Here is a 15,260-nt window from a genome sequence, read left to right as displayed (position 1 = left end):
GGATGAGGGGATCATTGATATCCAGCAAAACGGTGATGTGCTGGTTGTCTTCTCCTTTCCTCCTCCTCCTTAGCTGCTCACCATGTCTGTGGTGGCAAGGGTTGTGTTCACATGAATCGGACAGGATACAACAGTGTGGGCTGAATCATGACACATACACCGGTGAGTATGTGGGGTTCCTCCACAGCGACCCAGCCAGCAGAACTATTGTTGAACACCATATTGGTCTATTCAATGATGTTTCATGTGGAGATAGGACTCCCATAATGTGCATGCTGGCCACATGTGTACGGTAGCATGGAGGGCAGCACGGTAGCATGGTGGTTAGCACAATTGCTTCACAGCTCCAGGGTCCCAGGTTCGATTCCCCGCTGGGTCACTGTCTGTGCGGAGTCTCACGTTCTCCCATGTGCGCGTGGGTTTCCTCCGGGTGCTCCGGTTTCCTCCCACAGTCCAAAGATGTGCAGGTTAGGTGGATTGGCCAAGCTAAATTGCCCTTAGTGTCCAAAATTGCCCTTAGTGCTGGGTGGGGTTACTGGGTTATGGGGATAGGGTGGAGGTGTGGACTTGGGTAGGGTGCTCTTTCCAAGAGCCGGTGCAGACTCGATGGGCCGAATGGCCTCCTTCTGCACTGTAAATTCTGTGATTCTGTGAAGTCGTGAGATGCCTAGTCAGCAGATAGCTCTCACCCCACATACCCTATTTGATATGGTGGCTCAAGTACCAAGGTAAGAGTGGACTGGTGCGGAATAAAAACATCATGACTGTTGTCTGGATACAAGGTATTCACGGTATGATGTGCTGAGCATTGTCACACAGGCACATTGGCGGAGAGGCACCCTTTGCTTTGTGACAAATCTCTGCATGTAGTTAGTTGCAGTACCTGCAAAGCATGTGTGCACATTCAATGGCACACTGCACCATCGGGAAGTCCATTACACTGGGAAAGCCACATGCACACTCCTCCTCATTCTCTTTCATCAGCGGAACATCAAGAGCTCCTCTTTCCTGACATAAAGAGCATCTGCCACTTCTTTGATGCAGCAAAAAGGCGACAGAGAAATGTTTGACATATCGTCTGTTCCACCCTAGAAGGACCTCAGGGCCATGGCCACTTTCGTAGCCACTGACACTGTCCTATTTGTTCTGCTCTGAAGCAGCAGGACTCTTGCAAGAAGGGGCATATTTCCATAAGCATCTACTTCAGATAATGGAGACGAAACATATATTGTTCCTGGCTAAGGCTGAGGGAAAGGAATTGCTCCCTGAAGGCCTCCTGCTAACAGCCCAAATTTCCACTATTTTTATTCACATTGTTCTATTGGAATGATTGAATTATGCATATTCTTAGCTCAAGGAACAATATTTAATTACTGGGAGCAGACTGTAAATTAAACATGTGATGGATCGCAGCACATCGCACTTTCTAATGATCTGTAAGTTTTCAAATCCTCTTGGCACTTTATGCTACCTTTGGAATCTTACCTTAAAATTCAACATATTGTCACTCAGGTAGGTGACATCAACCTGCAGGAATTCCACAGTTGGGGTCTGGCCTTTGTAACGCTCTGGATATGCTGCATTCCTTCTAATTTCAGCACGCATTCTCTTTCCCGTCTGCGTAATCCTCTTGACTGAATTCAGGATATAGCCATTATCACCTTCGTAGAAGCAGTAAGGTTGAGAAGGTACAGAACTTCTCTGCAAAAAAACAAAAACCCAGGTTTCATTGAAAACAAATATAGCTTGGCTTAAAACAGCTAAATATATTTCAGTATTTTTCTCGATGTAGAGATGCCGGCATTGGACTGGGGTGAGCACAGTAAGAAGTCTTACAACACCAAGTTAAAGTCCAACAGGTTTGTTTCGATGTCACTAGCTTTTGGAGCACTGCTCCTTCCTCAGGTGAATGAAGAGGCATGTTCCAGAAACTTATATAGACAAATTCAAAGATGCAAGACAATGCTTAGAATGCGAGCATTTGCAGGTAATTAAGTCTTTCCAGATCCAGAAATAGGGGTAACCCCAGGTTAAAGAGGTGTGAATTGTCTCAAGCCAGGACAGTTGGTAGGATTTCACTCGGCGATTCTGCGTTGTCGCGTGTCCTGAAGGCCGCCTTGGAGAATGCATAAGCGCAGAATCGCCGAGCAGAAACGTATAACCAAGTTCCGCACACGAGTGCGGCCTCAACCGGGATCTGGGATTCATGTTGCATTACATTCATCCCCCACCATCTGGTCTGGGCTTGCAAAATCCTACCAACTGTCCTGGCTTGAGACAATTCACACCTCTTTAACCTGGGGTTACCCCATCTCTGGATCTGTAAAGACTTAATTACCTGCAAATGCTCGTATTCTAAGCATTGTATTGCATCTTTGAATTTGTCTATATATATATTTCTGGAACATACCTCTTCATTCACCTGAGGAAGGAGCAGTATTTTTCTCAACAGCAAGTGTAATAACGTATTAAATATTTTGATGTCTATTTCAGCAGAATTATTGTACTTTTCACAACATTGCTTACATTTTATTAGAATATAGATATTATTCCCATCATAAAAAGCAGTGCTTAATTAGCACATCATAAGTTAGATCAGGCGTTCCCAAACCGGGGTCCGTGGAACACAGGGATCTGGAGGAGCCTCCCAGGAGATCCATGGCTAGAGAAACAAATCTGAAAGATGCTGCAGAGCTGCTTGTCCAAACAGAGGTTGGCTTCTGATTGAGTGAGTATGGACAGTGGAGCGATGGGAAGAGGGCCTTGGAATGGAACTCGGTGCCTCATTACAGCCCTGGTTCAAACATGGATAAAAGAGCTAAACTTCAGAGGTGAGGTGAGAGTGACTGCCCTTGACATCAAGGCAGAATTTGACCGAGTATCACCTCAAAGAGCCCTAGCTAAACTGGAGTCAATGGGAATCAGGGGAAAACTCTCCGCTGGTTGGAGTCATACCTGGCACATAGGAAGATGGTTATAGTGGTTGGTGCTCAATCATCTCAGCTCAAGGACATCACGGCAGGACTTTCTCAGGGTATAGTCAGGATATAGTCCGAGGCCCAACCATCTTCAGTTCATGTCCAAATGCAACAAGACCTGTACAATATCCAGGTTTGGGTTGACAAGTGGCAAGTAACATTCATGCCACCCAAGTGCCAGGGAATGACCGTCTCCAACGAGAAGATCTAACCAATGTCCCTTGACATGCAACGGCATTACCATCGCTGAATCCCCCACTATCAACATCCTGGGGGTTAGACAGACACTGAACTAGAGTAGCCACATAAATACTGTGGCTACCAAAGCAGGTCAAAGGCTAGGAAGCCTGTCCACCATCTACAAGGCACAAGTCAGGAGTGTAATGGAATATATGCCACTTGCCTGGATGAGTGCTGTTGTAGATGGAGCAAAGACTCGACAAGAGGCCAGGCTAATAGGATACAACCCTGTTCATTCTCACACTAGATATCACTCCTCTCCATTCCTCGCAGGGTCACCTCCCTGACCTACTTCCAGGTCAGGGTTTATATCCTGTGGCGAGGTCCTCCAATTGGAAGGAAGCGCTGCCCCCTAGTCACCTGGGTTGCTCATACTCTGAGGTGTAGGAGGGGAATTGGATGCAATACAAGTTCTGTCCCCGTAGGGGGTCATAACAAATACAGCTCCAACAATACTCAAGAAACTCTACATCATCCAGGACAAAGCTGCCCGTTTGATTGCTAAACCTTCCACGAACAATTAATCCCTCCACCACTGATGAAGAGTGGCAGCTGTGTGTATCATCTACAACATGCACTGCAGGAACATACCAAGGTTCGTGAAGCGGCACTTTACAAACCCACGAATGAGCATTAACATCTAGAACATAAGGACAAGAACAGTATACCACCACCTGGAGGTTCCCCTCCAGGTCACTCACCATCCTGACTTGGAAATAAATCGCTGTTCCTTCACTGTTGCGGAGACCTGGAGTTTCTTTCCTACACCTCCAGGACTGCAGCAATTCAAGAAGACAGTGCACCACCACCTTCTGAAGGGCAATTAAAGGTGGGCAATAAATGCTGGCCTTGCCAGTGATGTCCGCATCCAATAATGGATTTTTTTAAAAAAAGGGCATAGTGGGGAGGAGATCAGGAGCGAGCCTCGGAGCGGAGGGCCAACCAGCGCAGTATCGGAGCACGGAGGATCCACAGCAAAGAAGTGAGGACTGTCAAATGCAGGCTCGGAGCACAGGACAGTTTTGTGGGCCTCTGAGCCGAGCGCTGTCCAGCACCATCCGCGGAACAGGGTGGTGGCGTGAAGGGCAAGCGGGCCTCTGAGCGAAAGAAAAAAGGGTGAGTGCGTGTGAGAGAGTGGGCACAGTGTGTGAGAGAGGGGATACAGTGTATGTGAGAGAGGGGACACAGTGTGAGAGAGAGGGGATACAGTGTGTGAGAGAGGGGATACAGTGTGAGAGAGGGGAGATAGTGTGCGAGAGAGGGGATATAGTGTGTGAGAGAGGGGATATAGTGTGTGAGAGGGGGGAGATAGTGTGTGAGAGGGGGGAGATAGTGTGCGAGAGAGGGGATACAGTCTGTGAGAGAGGGGATACAGTGTGTGTGAGAGAGGGGATACAGTGTGTGAGAGAGAGGGGAGATACTGTGAGAGAGAGGGGATACAGTGTGTGAGAGAGGGGATACAGTGTGTGTGAGAGAGGGGATATACTGTGAGAGAGAGGGGATATAGTGTGTGAGAGAGGGGATATAGTGTGTGAGAAAGGGGTATAGTGTGAGAGAGAGGGGATACAGTGTGTGAGAGAGGGGATACAGTGTGTGCGAGAGAGGGGATATAGTGTGAGAGAGAGGGGATACAGTGTGTGAGAGAGGGGGGACAAGTGTGAGAGAGAGGGGATACAGTGTGTGAGAGAGGGGATATAGTGTGAAAGAGAGGGGATACAGTGTGTGAGAGAGGGGATACAGTGTGTGTGAGAGAGGGGCTATAGTGTGTGAGAGAGGGGATACAGTGTGTGAGAGAGGGAATATAGTGTGTGAGAGAGGGAATATAGTGTGAGAGAGAGGGGATGCAGTGTGTGAGAGAGGGGGTATAGTGTGAGCGAGAGGGGATACAGTGTGTGAGAGAGGGGATACAGTGTGTCTGTGAGAGAGGGGCTGCAGTGTGTGTGAGAGGGGATACAGTGTTAGTGAGAGAGGGGATACAGTGTTAGTGAGAGAGGGGATACAGTGTGTGAGAGAGGGGATAGTGTGTGAGAGAGGGGATACAGTGTTAGTGAGAGGGGGATACAGTATGTGAGAGAGGGGATAGTGTGTGAGAGCGGGTACAGTGTGTGAGAGAGGGGATACAGTGTTAGTGAGAGGGGGATACAGTATGTGTGAGAGAGGGGATACAGTGTGTGTGAGAGAGGGGATACAGTGTGTGAGAGAGCGGATACAGTGTGTCTGTGAGAGAGGGGCTGCAGTGTGAGTAAGAGGGGATACAGTGTTAGTGAGAGAGGGGATACAGTGTTAGTGAGAGAGGGGATACAGTGTGTGAGAGAGGGGATAGTGCGTGAGAGAGGGGATACAGTGTTAGTGAGAGGGGGATACAGTATGTGAGAGAGGGGATAGTGTGTGAGAGAGCGGGTACAGTGTGTGAGAGAGGGGATACAGTGTTAGTGAGAGGGGGATACAGTATGTGAGAGAGGGGATAGTGTGTGAGAGAGCGGGTACAGTGTGTGAGAGAGGGGATACAGTGTTAGTGAGAGAGGGGATACAGTGTGTGAGAGAGGGTACAGTGTGTGAGAGGGCATACAGTGTGTGAGAGGGGGCTTACAGTGTGTGGGAGAGGGGATATACAATGTGAGAGAAGATAAAGTGTGCGAGATAGGGGATGCAGTGTGTGCGAGAGGGGATGCAGTGTGTGTGAGAGAGGGGATGCAGTGTGTGTGAGAGAGGGGATACAGTGTATGAGAGAGCGGGTACAGTGTGTGAGAGAGGGGATACAGTGTTAGTGAGAGGGGGATACAGTATGTGAGAGAGGGGATAGTGTGTGAGAGAGCGGGTACAGTGTATGAGAGAGGGGATACAGTGTTAGTGAGAGAGGGGATACAGTGTGTGAGAGAGGGTACAGTGTGTGAGAGGGCATACAGTGTGTGAGAGGGGGGTTACAGTGTGTGAGAGAGGGGATATACAATGTGAGAGAAGATAAAGTGTGTGCGAGATAGGGGATGCAGTGTGTGCGAGAGGGGATGCAGTGTGTGTGAGATGGGGATGCAGTGTGTGTGTGAGGGGATACAGTGTGTGTGAGAGAGGGGATACAGTGTGTGTGAGAGAGGGGATACAGTGTGTGTGAGAGAGGGGATATAGTGTGAGAGAGAGGGGATACAGTGTGTGAGAGGGGATACAGTGTGAGAGAGGGGATAGTGTGTGAGAGAGTGGGTACACTGTGTGAGAGAGGGGATACAGTGTGTGAGAGAGGGGTTACAGTGTGTGAGAGAGAGGATATACCATGTGAGAGAAGATAAAGTGTGTGCGAGATAGGGGATGTAGTGTGTGCGAGAGGAGATAGAGTGTGTGTGAGAGAGGCGATGCAGTGTGTGAGAGAGGGGATACAGTGTGTGAGAGAGGGGATACAGTGTGTGTGAGAGAGGGGCTATAGTGTGAGAGAGAGGGGATACAGTGTGTGAGAGAGGGAATATAGTGTGAGAGAGAGGGGATGCAGTGTGTGAGAGAGGGGGTATAGTGTGAGAGAGCGGGGATACAGTGTGTGAGAGAGGGGATACAGTGTGTGTGAGAGGGAATACAGTGTGTCTGTGAGAGAGGGGCTGCAGTGTGTGTGAGAGGGGATACAGTGTTAGGTTAAGAGGGGATACAGTGTTAGTGAGAGAGGGGATACAGTGTGTGAGAGAGGGGATAGTGTGTGAGAGAGGGGATACAGTGTTAGTGAGAGGGGGATACAGTATGTGAGAGAGGGGATAGTGTGTGAGAGCGGGTACAGTGTGTGAGAGAGGGGATACAGTGTTAGTGAGAGGGGGATACAGTATGTGAGAGAGGGGATACAGTGTGTGTGAGAGAGGGGATACAGTGTGTGTGAGAGAGCGGATATAGTGTGAGAGAGAGGGGATATAGTGTGTGAGAGAGGGGATACAGTGTGTGAGAGAGCGGATACAGTGTGTGAGAGAGGGGATACAGTGTGTCTGTGAGAGAGGGGCTGCAGTGTGAGTAAGAGGGGATACAGTGTTAGTGAGAGAGGGGATACAGTGTTAGTGAGAGAGGGGATACAGTGTGTGAGAGAGGGGATAGTGCGTGAGAGAGGGGATACAGTGTTAGTGAGAGGGGGATACAGTATGTGAGAGAGGGGATAGTGTGTGAGAGCGTGGGTACAGTGTGTGAGAGAGGGGATACAGTGTTAGTGAGAGAGGGGATACAGTGTGTGAGAGAGGGTACAGTGTGTGAGAGGGCATACAGTGTGTGAGAGGGGGGTTACAGTGTGTGAGAGAGGGAATATACAATGTGAGAGAAGATAAAGTGTGTGCGAGATAGGGGATGCAGTGTGTGCGAGAGGGGATGCAGTGTGTGTGAGAGGGGGATGCAGTGTGTGTGAGAGGGGATACAGTGTGTCTGTGAGAGAGGGGCTGCAGTGTGAGTAAGAGGGGATACAGTGTTAGTGAGAGAGGGGATACAGTGTTAGTGAGAGAGGGGATACAGTGTGTGAGAGAGGGGATAGTGCGTGAGAGAGGGGATACAGTGTTAGTGAGAGGGGGATACAGTATGTGAGAGAGGGGATAGTGTGTGAGAGAGCGGGTACAGTGTGTGAGAGAGGGGATACAGTGTTAGTGAGAGAGGGGATACAGTGTGTGAGAGAGGGTACAGTGTGTGAGAGGGCATACAGTGTGTGAGAGGGGGTTACAGTGTGTGAGAGAGGTGATATACAATGTGAGAGAAGATAAAGTGTGTGCGAGATAGGGGATGCAGTGTGTGCGAGAGGGGATTCAGTGTGTGTGAGAGAGGGGATGCAGTGTGTGTGAGGGGATACAGTGTGTGTGAGAAAGGGGATACAGTGTGTGTGAGAGAGGGGATACAGTGTGTGTGAGAGAGGGGATACAGTGTGTGTGAGAGAGGGGATATAGTGTGAGAGAGAGGGGATACAGTGTGTGAGAGAGGGGATACAGTGTGAGAGAGGGGATAGTGTGTGAGAGAGTGGGTACACTGTGTGAGAGAGGGGATACAGTGTGTGAGAGAGGGGGTACAGTGTGTGAGAGAGGGGATACAGTGTTAGTGAGAGAGGGGATACAGTGTGTGAGAGAGGGTACAGTGTGTGAGAGGGCATACAGTGTGTGAGAGGGGGTTACAGTGTGTGAGAGAGGTGATATACAATGTGAGAGAAGATAAAGTGTGTGCGAGATAGGGGATGCAGTGTGTGCGAGAGGGGATTCAGTGTGTGTGAGAGAGGGGATGCAGTGTGTGTGAGGGGATACAGTGTGTGTGAGAGAGGGGATACAGTGTGTGTGAGAGAGGGGATACAGTGTGTGTGAGAGAGGGGATACAGTGTGTGTGAGAGAGGGGATATAGTGTGAGAGAGAGGGGATACAGTGTGTGAGAGAGGGGATACAGTGTGAGAGAGGGGATAGTGTGTGAGAGAGTGGGTACACTGTGTGAGAGAGGGGATACAGTGTGTGAGAGAGGGGGTACAGTGTGTGAGAGAGAGGATATACTATGTGAGAGAAGATAAAGTGTGTGCGAGATAGGGGATGTAGTGTGTGCGAGAGGAGATGCAATGTGTGAGAGAGGGGATACAGTGTGTGTGAGAGAGGGGTATAGTGTGAGAAAGAGGGAATACAGTGTGTGAGAGAGGGGATATAGTGTGAGAGAGAGGGAATGCAGTGTGTGAGAGAGGGGATACAGTGTGTGTGAGAGAGGGGATATATTGTGAGAAAGAGGGGATACAGTGTGTGAGAGGGGATATAGTGTGAGAGAGAGGGGATGCAGTGTGTGAGAGAGGGGGTATAGTGTGAGAGAGAGGGGATACAGTGTGAGAAAGAGGGGATACAGTGTGTGAGAGAGGGGATATAGTGTGAGAGAGAGGGGATGCAGTGTGTGAGAGAGGGGGTATAGTGTGAGAGAGAGGGGATACAGTGTGAGAGAGAGGGGATACAGTGTGAGAGAGAGGGGATACAGTGTTAGTGAGAGGGGGATACAGTATGTGAGAGAGGGGATAGTGTGTGAGAGAGCGGGTACAGTGTGTGAGAGAGGGGATACAGTGTTAGTGAGAGGGGGATACAGTATGTGAGAGAGGGGATAGTGTGTGAGAGAGCGGGTACAGTGTGTGAGAGAGGGGGTACAGTGTGTGACAGAGGGGATACAGTGTTAGTGAGAGAGGGGATACAGTGTGTGAGAGAGGGTACAGTGTGTGAGAGGGCAACAGTGTGTGAGAGGGGGGATACAGTGTGTTAGAGAGGGGATACAGTGTGTGAGAGAGGGGATACAGTGTGTGAGAGAGGGTGTACAGTGTATGAGAGAGGGGATATACAATGTGAGAGAAGATAAAGTGTGTGCGAGATAGGGGACGTAGTGTGTGCGAGAGGGGATAGAGTGTGTGTGAGAGAGGGGATGCAGTGTGTGTGAGAGAGGGGATACAGTGTGTGTGAGAGAGGGGATACAGTATGTGTGAGAGAGGGGATACAGTGTGTGTGAGAGAGGGGATATAGTGTGAGAGAGAGGGGATACAGTGTGTGAGAGGGGGATACAGTGTGAGAGAGGGGATAGTGTGTGAGAGAGTGGGTACACTGTGTGAGAGAGGGGATACAGTGTGTGAGAGAGGGGGTACAGTGTGTGAGATAGAGGATACACTATGTGAGAGAAGTGTGTGCGAGATAGGGGATGTAGTGTGTGCGAGAGGGGATAGAGTGTGTCTGAGAGAGGGGATGCAGTGTGTGTGAGAGAGGGGATGCAGTGTGTGTGAGAGAGGGGATAGAGTGTGTGTGAAAGAAGGAGTGAGAACATATGAGAGAGGGCGAGTGTGTATGAGAGAGGGAGTGGGTGTGATTGAGAATGAGGATAGTAATAACCAGTAAGGGGCATATGGTGTGGGATGATTGTTTTCTCCGCGATCGATGAGGAGTACGAGCACCCCCGCTAAGGGGGGTAGTTTATCAGTAGCTGTATAAAAGGTCGGCCAGTGTGGAGCTAACTGACAGAGAGAGAGAGTACTTGGGGAGGTTTAACCGGGCTCAAGTATATACATAGTTAAATGAATGTCTTTTACATTTACTCGCTGTGGACTCCCGTGTGTTATTAAACTGGTGATGCGGGTAAACCTGGAAATGTTGATGTGCAACCTATTCAGCTGAGCCACCTCTCGCATTGATTTTTTTTGACATCATAACTGATCATAAGCTGTTGCTGGGCCTCTTTCGCGAGGGCAAAGCATTCCTGCTGATAGCATCCGCGCAGATGCAGCTTTGGGCTTTGCTGTTCGCCGCATAGGAGTGCTCTTTCGAGCACTGCCCAGGGAAACAAATTGCGAATGCGAACGCATTGAGTCGTCTTCCCCTGCCAGTCGGGGCAGCAGACCCACCCATGACCGACAAAGTCATCACGGTCCTTAACTTCATGGACGTTTTGCGTGTGACCGCCTGCTGTGTCCGTGATTGGATGCAGACCAGCCCTGTTCTTGCTAAGGTGTGTCATCTGGTGTTGTACGGTGGGCAATGGCAGCTACCAGGGGGGTTGAAGCCACTCTCCCCAAGTTTTCGGAACTAATCGTGGAAGACGGTAACCTCTTGTGGTGCAGAAGGGGCATCATCCCTGCAGAAAAGGGATGCTTTGGTTTTGCCCATCATGTGGGGCATCCTGCAGTGTCCAAGATGAAAATGGCAGCCAGAAGCTACGTTTGGTGGCTAGGGTTGGCCCCAGATATCGAGGTGTTTCCCCAGCGCTGCCCCATCAGTCAGGAGCATCATAGGTTCCCCGCGATGATGCCCCTACATCTCAGGAAGTAGCCAGGATGCCCTTGGGCTCGCATCCATGCGGACGTCGCTGGTCCTTTTTTGTGATCAATGTTTCTGATTCTGGTGGGCGCCTTCTCAAAGTGGCTGGAGGTCCACAGGATGACGTTCATCGTGTCCCTGGCGACCATAGAGCTCCTGCGTACCTTTTCAGTCCATGGCATCGCCGATAACAGAGCCTTGTTTACGAGCGAGGAATTTGCCGCTTTTACAAAACGTAATGGAATTTGTCATGTCATTACCACCCCTTATCACCTAGCATCGAATGGTCTGATCAAAAGTCGCGTATAAGACGGTAAAATAGGGCTGATGAAGCAGACTGCTGGCTCAATGAATACCCGCTGGCAAGATTCCTGTTTTCGTACAGGACCACGCCTCACGCTGTGACTGGAGCTTCAGAAATAGCAATACTAAGGTGCACCATAACTAGTGAATTCAGGGGTGTTTCCTCGCTCGGCATCAACCTCTTCGACACTTCGCGGTCTATGTTCGTAACTTTGCCGACGGCACTCGTTGGTTCTCTGGGGTTATCGTCCTCAATTGGGCCTTGTATCTTGCCAGATTCGTGCTCGTGGGCAGCTTATGAGGGCAGCTGGATCATATCTGCTCCCGGAGGCCTGTCCTTAGTGAGGTACCTCAAACGTTCCGCAGCCGATGCGGCTTGCTGCGACTCCTCTGGTTTCTCCCAATGCCGACATGCCACACGTCCTGTCCTTAGATTCTGGGATTCATGTCGCATTACATTCATCCCCCACCATCTGGCCTGCAAAATCCTACCAACTGATACAATTCACACCTCTTTAACCTGGGGTTACCCCATCTCTGGATCTGTAAAGATTTAATCACCTGCTAATGCTCATATTCCGAGCATTGTCTGGCATCTTTGAATTTGTCTATATATGTGTTTCTGGAACAGACCTCTTCATTCACCTGAGGAAGGAGCAGCGCTCCGAAAGCTAGTGACATCAAAACAAACCTGTTGGACTTTAACCTGGTGTTGTAAGACTTCTTACTTAGATTCTGACATAGGGACACAAGACGTCTGGGGTCTTCGACACTGACGTCATGATTTTGCCACCTTCGACCGATTGTCCGTCCAGGCGTTTTTGCCGTAAACGCGTTTGCTGGTAAGATACACGGCGGCCAATCCTGCTCATCCGCTCAAAGGGGACCTGCGGAGCCCACATGCCTTTGTCATCCGACTGCTGCGAATGCTGCACCGCTTTCTCCTTATTCTTATTCTCCTCCTCAATCTTCGCAACCTCGTCATTTTCCCCTCATCACTGTCGTTCAGACTTTGCTGGGAGAGAAATGTAATAACCAGCATGAGACAGGTTTGGGAATGATTATTTTCTCCGTGCTCCTCGAGGAGTACAAGCTCCCTGACTAGGAGTGGGGTAGCTTACCTGTAGTTCCATAAAAGGTCAGCCAATGTGGAAACGACCGACTTGAGGGGGCAGTTAAGAGTCATAGAAGATCACCCCTAAGCCCCCTACGCTCCAGGGAAATAGGTCCCAGCCTCTCCTTATAATTCAGACCATCAAGTCTTGGTAGCATCCTCGTAAATCTCTTCTGCCCTCTTTCTAGTTTAACAATATCCTTCCTATAATAGGGTGACCAGAACTGTCAACCACATTGCTGTGGGTCTGGAGTCACAGGTAGCCCAGACCAGGTAAGGATGGCAAATTTCCTTCCCGAAAGGACATTAGTGAACCAGCTGGGTTTTTAATGTCAATCGTCAGTGGTTTCATGGTCGTCATGAGACTTTTAATTCCAGGTTAACTGAATTCAAATTTCACCATCTGCAGTGGTGGGATTTGAACCTGGGTCCCCCAGAGCATTACTCTGGGTCTCTGGTTAACTAGTCCAGTGACAATACCACTATGCCACCGCCTCCCAGATTCTTAATATATGCATAGATATAGCTGGAAAAGACTATTCTTAAAAATTTTTTTTAGAGTACCCAATTCATTTTTTCCAATTAAGGGGCAATTTAGCATGGCCAATCCATCTAGCCTGCACATCTTTGGGTTGTGGGGGCGAAACCCACGCAAACACTGGGAGAATGTTCAAACTCCACACGGACAGTGGCCCAGAGCTGGGATCGAACCTGGGACCTCGGCGCCGTGAGGCTGCAGGGCTAACCCACTGCGCCACCGTACTGCCCTGGAAAAGACTTGCTTACATTTCATTTCTGTTTTTGCACCTCTTTCACAGCAAACAAAAAAAGGGCTCCAACATTATGAGAATGCTTGGTGTTCCCTATGCTCTTAGGAGGTCATTAGTGGTTTCAAGGCTCGAAAAGCTTGGGAAATCCTGAGTTAGACACTATGAAGCGAAGCTGACTGCAAATGAGAGGCGGGATTCTCCACTCCCGCGCCGAAGTGGCCGCGCCGTCGTGAACGCCGTCGAGGTTCACGACGGCGTGAAACGGCCCCGATCCCAACCGATTCAGGCCCTGACAATGGGCCAGGATCGGGGCCGCGTCATCTACACGCGTCAGGCCTTGTCGCCCGCGTATCGGCGGCACCGCATACATGATGCGGCCGGCGCCGCATAACAGGCGTCATCCGCGCATGCGTGGTTGCCGTCCTCTCTAAGTCCGCCCCGCAAGAAGATGTCTGACGGATCTTGCGGGGCCGCGGAAGGAAGGAGGTCCTCCTTCAGAGAGGACGGCCCGACCATTGGTGGGCACCGATCGCAGGCCACCCCACATTTGAGGTACCCCCACCGGTGCAGGATCCCCCCTCGCCCCCCCGCAGGCCGTCCCCCCCCAGTGTTCACGCACCGTTCACGATGGCAGCGACCAGGGGCGAGATTCTCCCGACCCCGCCGGGTCGGAGAACCGCCGGGGGCTGGCGTGAATCCCGCCCACGCCAGTTGCCGAAGTCTCCGGCACCGGATATTCGGCGGGGGCGGGAATCGCGCCGCGTCGGGTGGCGGGCCCCCCCGCGCGATTCTCCGGCCCGGATGGGCCGAAGTCCCGCCGCTAAACTGCCTGTCCCGCCAGCGTAGAATAAACCACCTACCTTACCGGCGGGACAAGGCGGCGCGGGCGGGCTCCAGGGTCCTGGGGGGGGCGCGGGGTGATCTGGCCCCAGGGGGTGCCCCCACGGTAGCCTGGCCCGCGATCGGGGCCCACCGATCCGCGGGCGGGCCTGTGCCGTGGGGGCACTCTTTCCCTTCCGCCTCCGCCACGGTCTCCACCATGGCATAGGCGGAAGAGACTCCCTCCACTGCGCATGCGCGGGAATGCCGTCAGCGGCCGCTAACGCTCCTGCGCATGCGCCGCCCGGAGATGTCATTTCCGCGCCAGCTGGCGGGGCACCAAAGGCCTTTTCCGCCAGCTGGCGGGGTGGAAATTCGTCCGGCGCCGACCTAGCCCCTCAATGTTGGGGCTCGGCCCCCAAAGATGCGGAGCATTCCGCACCTTTGGGGCGGCGCGATGCCCGTCTGATTTGCGCCGTTTTGGGCGCCAGTCGGCGGACATCGCGCCGTTTCCGGAGAATTTCGCCCCAGGTGTGGACGGCGCCGGGGGGGAAACCGCCGTTTTGGCCTGGCCGCTCGGCCCATCCAGGCCTGAGAATAGCGGGGGTGCCGGAGAATCGACATTTTGGGTGTCTCCGCCGATTCTCCGGCCTGCGGCCCGCGAAACTCGGCCGGGCTGTTCCCGCCGCTTGGGAGAATCGCGGGAGGGCGTCGGACCGGCGTCCCGGGAAATTTTGGCGGCCCAGGCGATTCTCCCAACCGGCGCGGGAGTGGAAAATCGCGCCCATGGCCTTTCAGTGAAATTTTACAGCTGATTTTCTGTAGGTTTTTAGGTTTCATTTAAAAAATAATTCTAGCACTGGGTGGTATTTAATGGAGGCGATTGAGATCTTACCTGACAGCTGGATAGCCAGTGAGAGCACCATATCGTCTCTTTTCAGTGAGGCCCAAACTATTAAGTGTCAATGAAGCGCTTGATTGGGCAATGGTGGGCCTTCACTGGGGTCAAACAAAGTGGATGTCAGCTTACATGTTTTCAACATCAAGGTCATGGGTTCGATCCCTGTATTGGCCACTGAGCTTGCTCAGTAAAGTTTCGAGAACATGCAACCTCAATGTGGTTGCAATCTGGAAAATGTCGTACCTTCCGGCCATTCCTACCGTTAGTTGTTTCTCTGCAAATCACCTTCCCCGGGATCAAAGATCCCAGATTCTGAAGTCCTGCCCATCGATGGTGGGAGAGGCGTCATGGGGACTAAGCAGCAAGGGCCGGCGGGGTTGGTTTTCAACA

At 51.3% G+C, this 15,260-nt stretch overlaps 1 protein-coding gene across 1 annotated transcript in view; it reads right to left on the bottom strand.

The window, feature by feature from the left end:
• si (sucrase-isomaltase) overlaps window positions 1-15,260 on the bottom strand; it is a 257,508-nt gene that overhangs the window by 92,546 nt on the left and 149,702 nt on the right. The window contains exon 27 of the mRNA XM_072474450.1: window positions 1,486-1,701. Within this exon, the coding sequence (XP_072330551.1) occupies window positions 1,486-1,701 (216 nt within the window). The remainder of the gene's footprint in view (window positions 1-1,485; window positions 1,702-15,260) is intronic.

This window comes from Scyliorhinus torazame, chromosome 14, assembly GCF_047496885.1.
Source record: "Scyliorhinus torazame isolate Kashiwa2021f chromosome 14, sScyTor2.1, whole genome shotgun sequence".
Classification (NCBI taxonomy): domain Eukaryota; kingdom Metazoa; phylum Chordata; class Chondrichthyes; order Carcharhiniformes; family Scyliorhinidae; genus Scyliorhinus; species Scyliorhinus torazame.
Note: the sequence above shows the minus strand (reverse complement) of the source record. Positions and strands in the feature narration are given on the sequence as shown.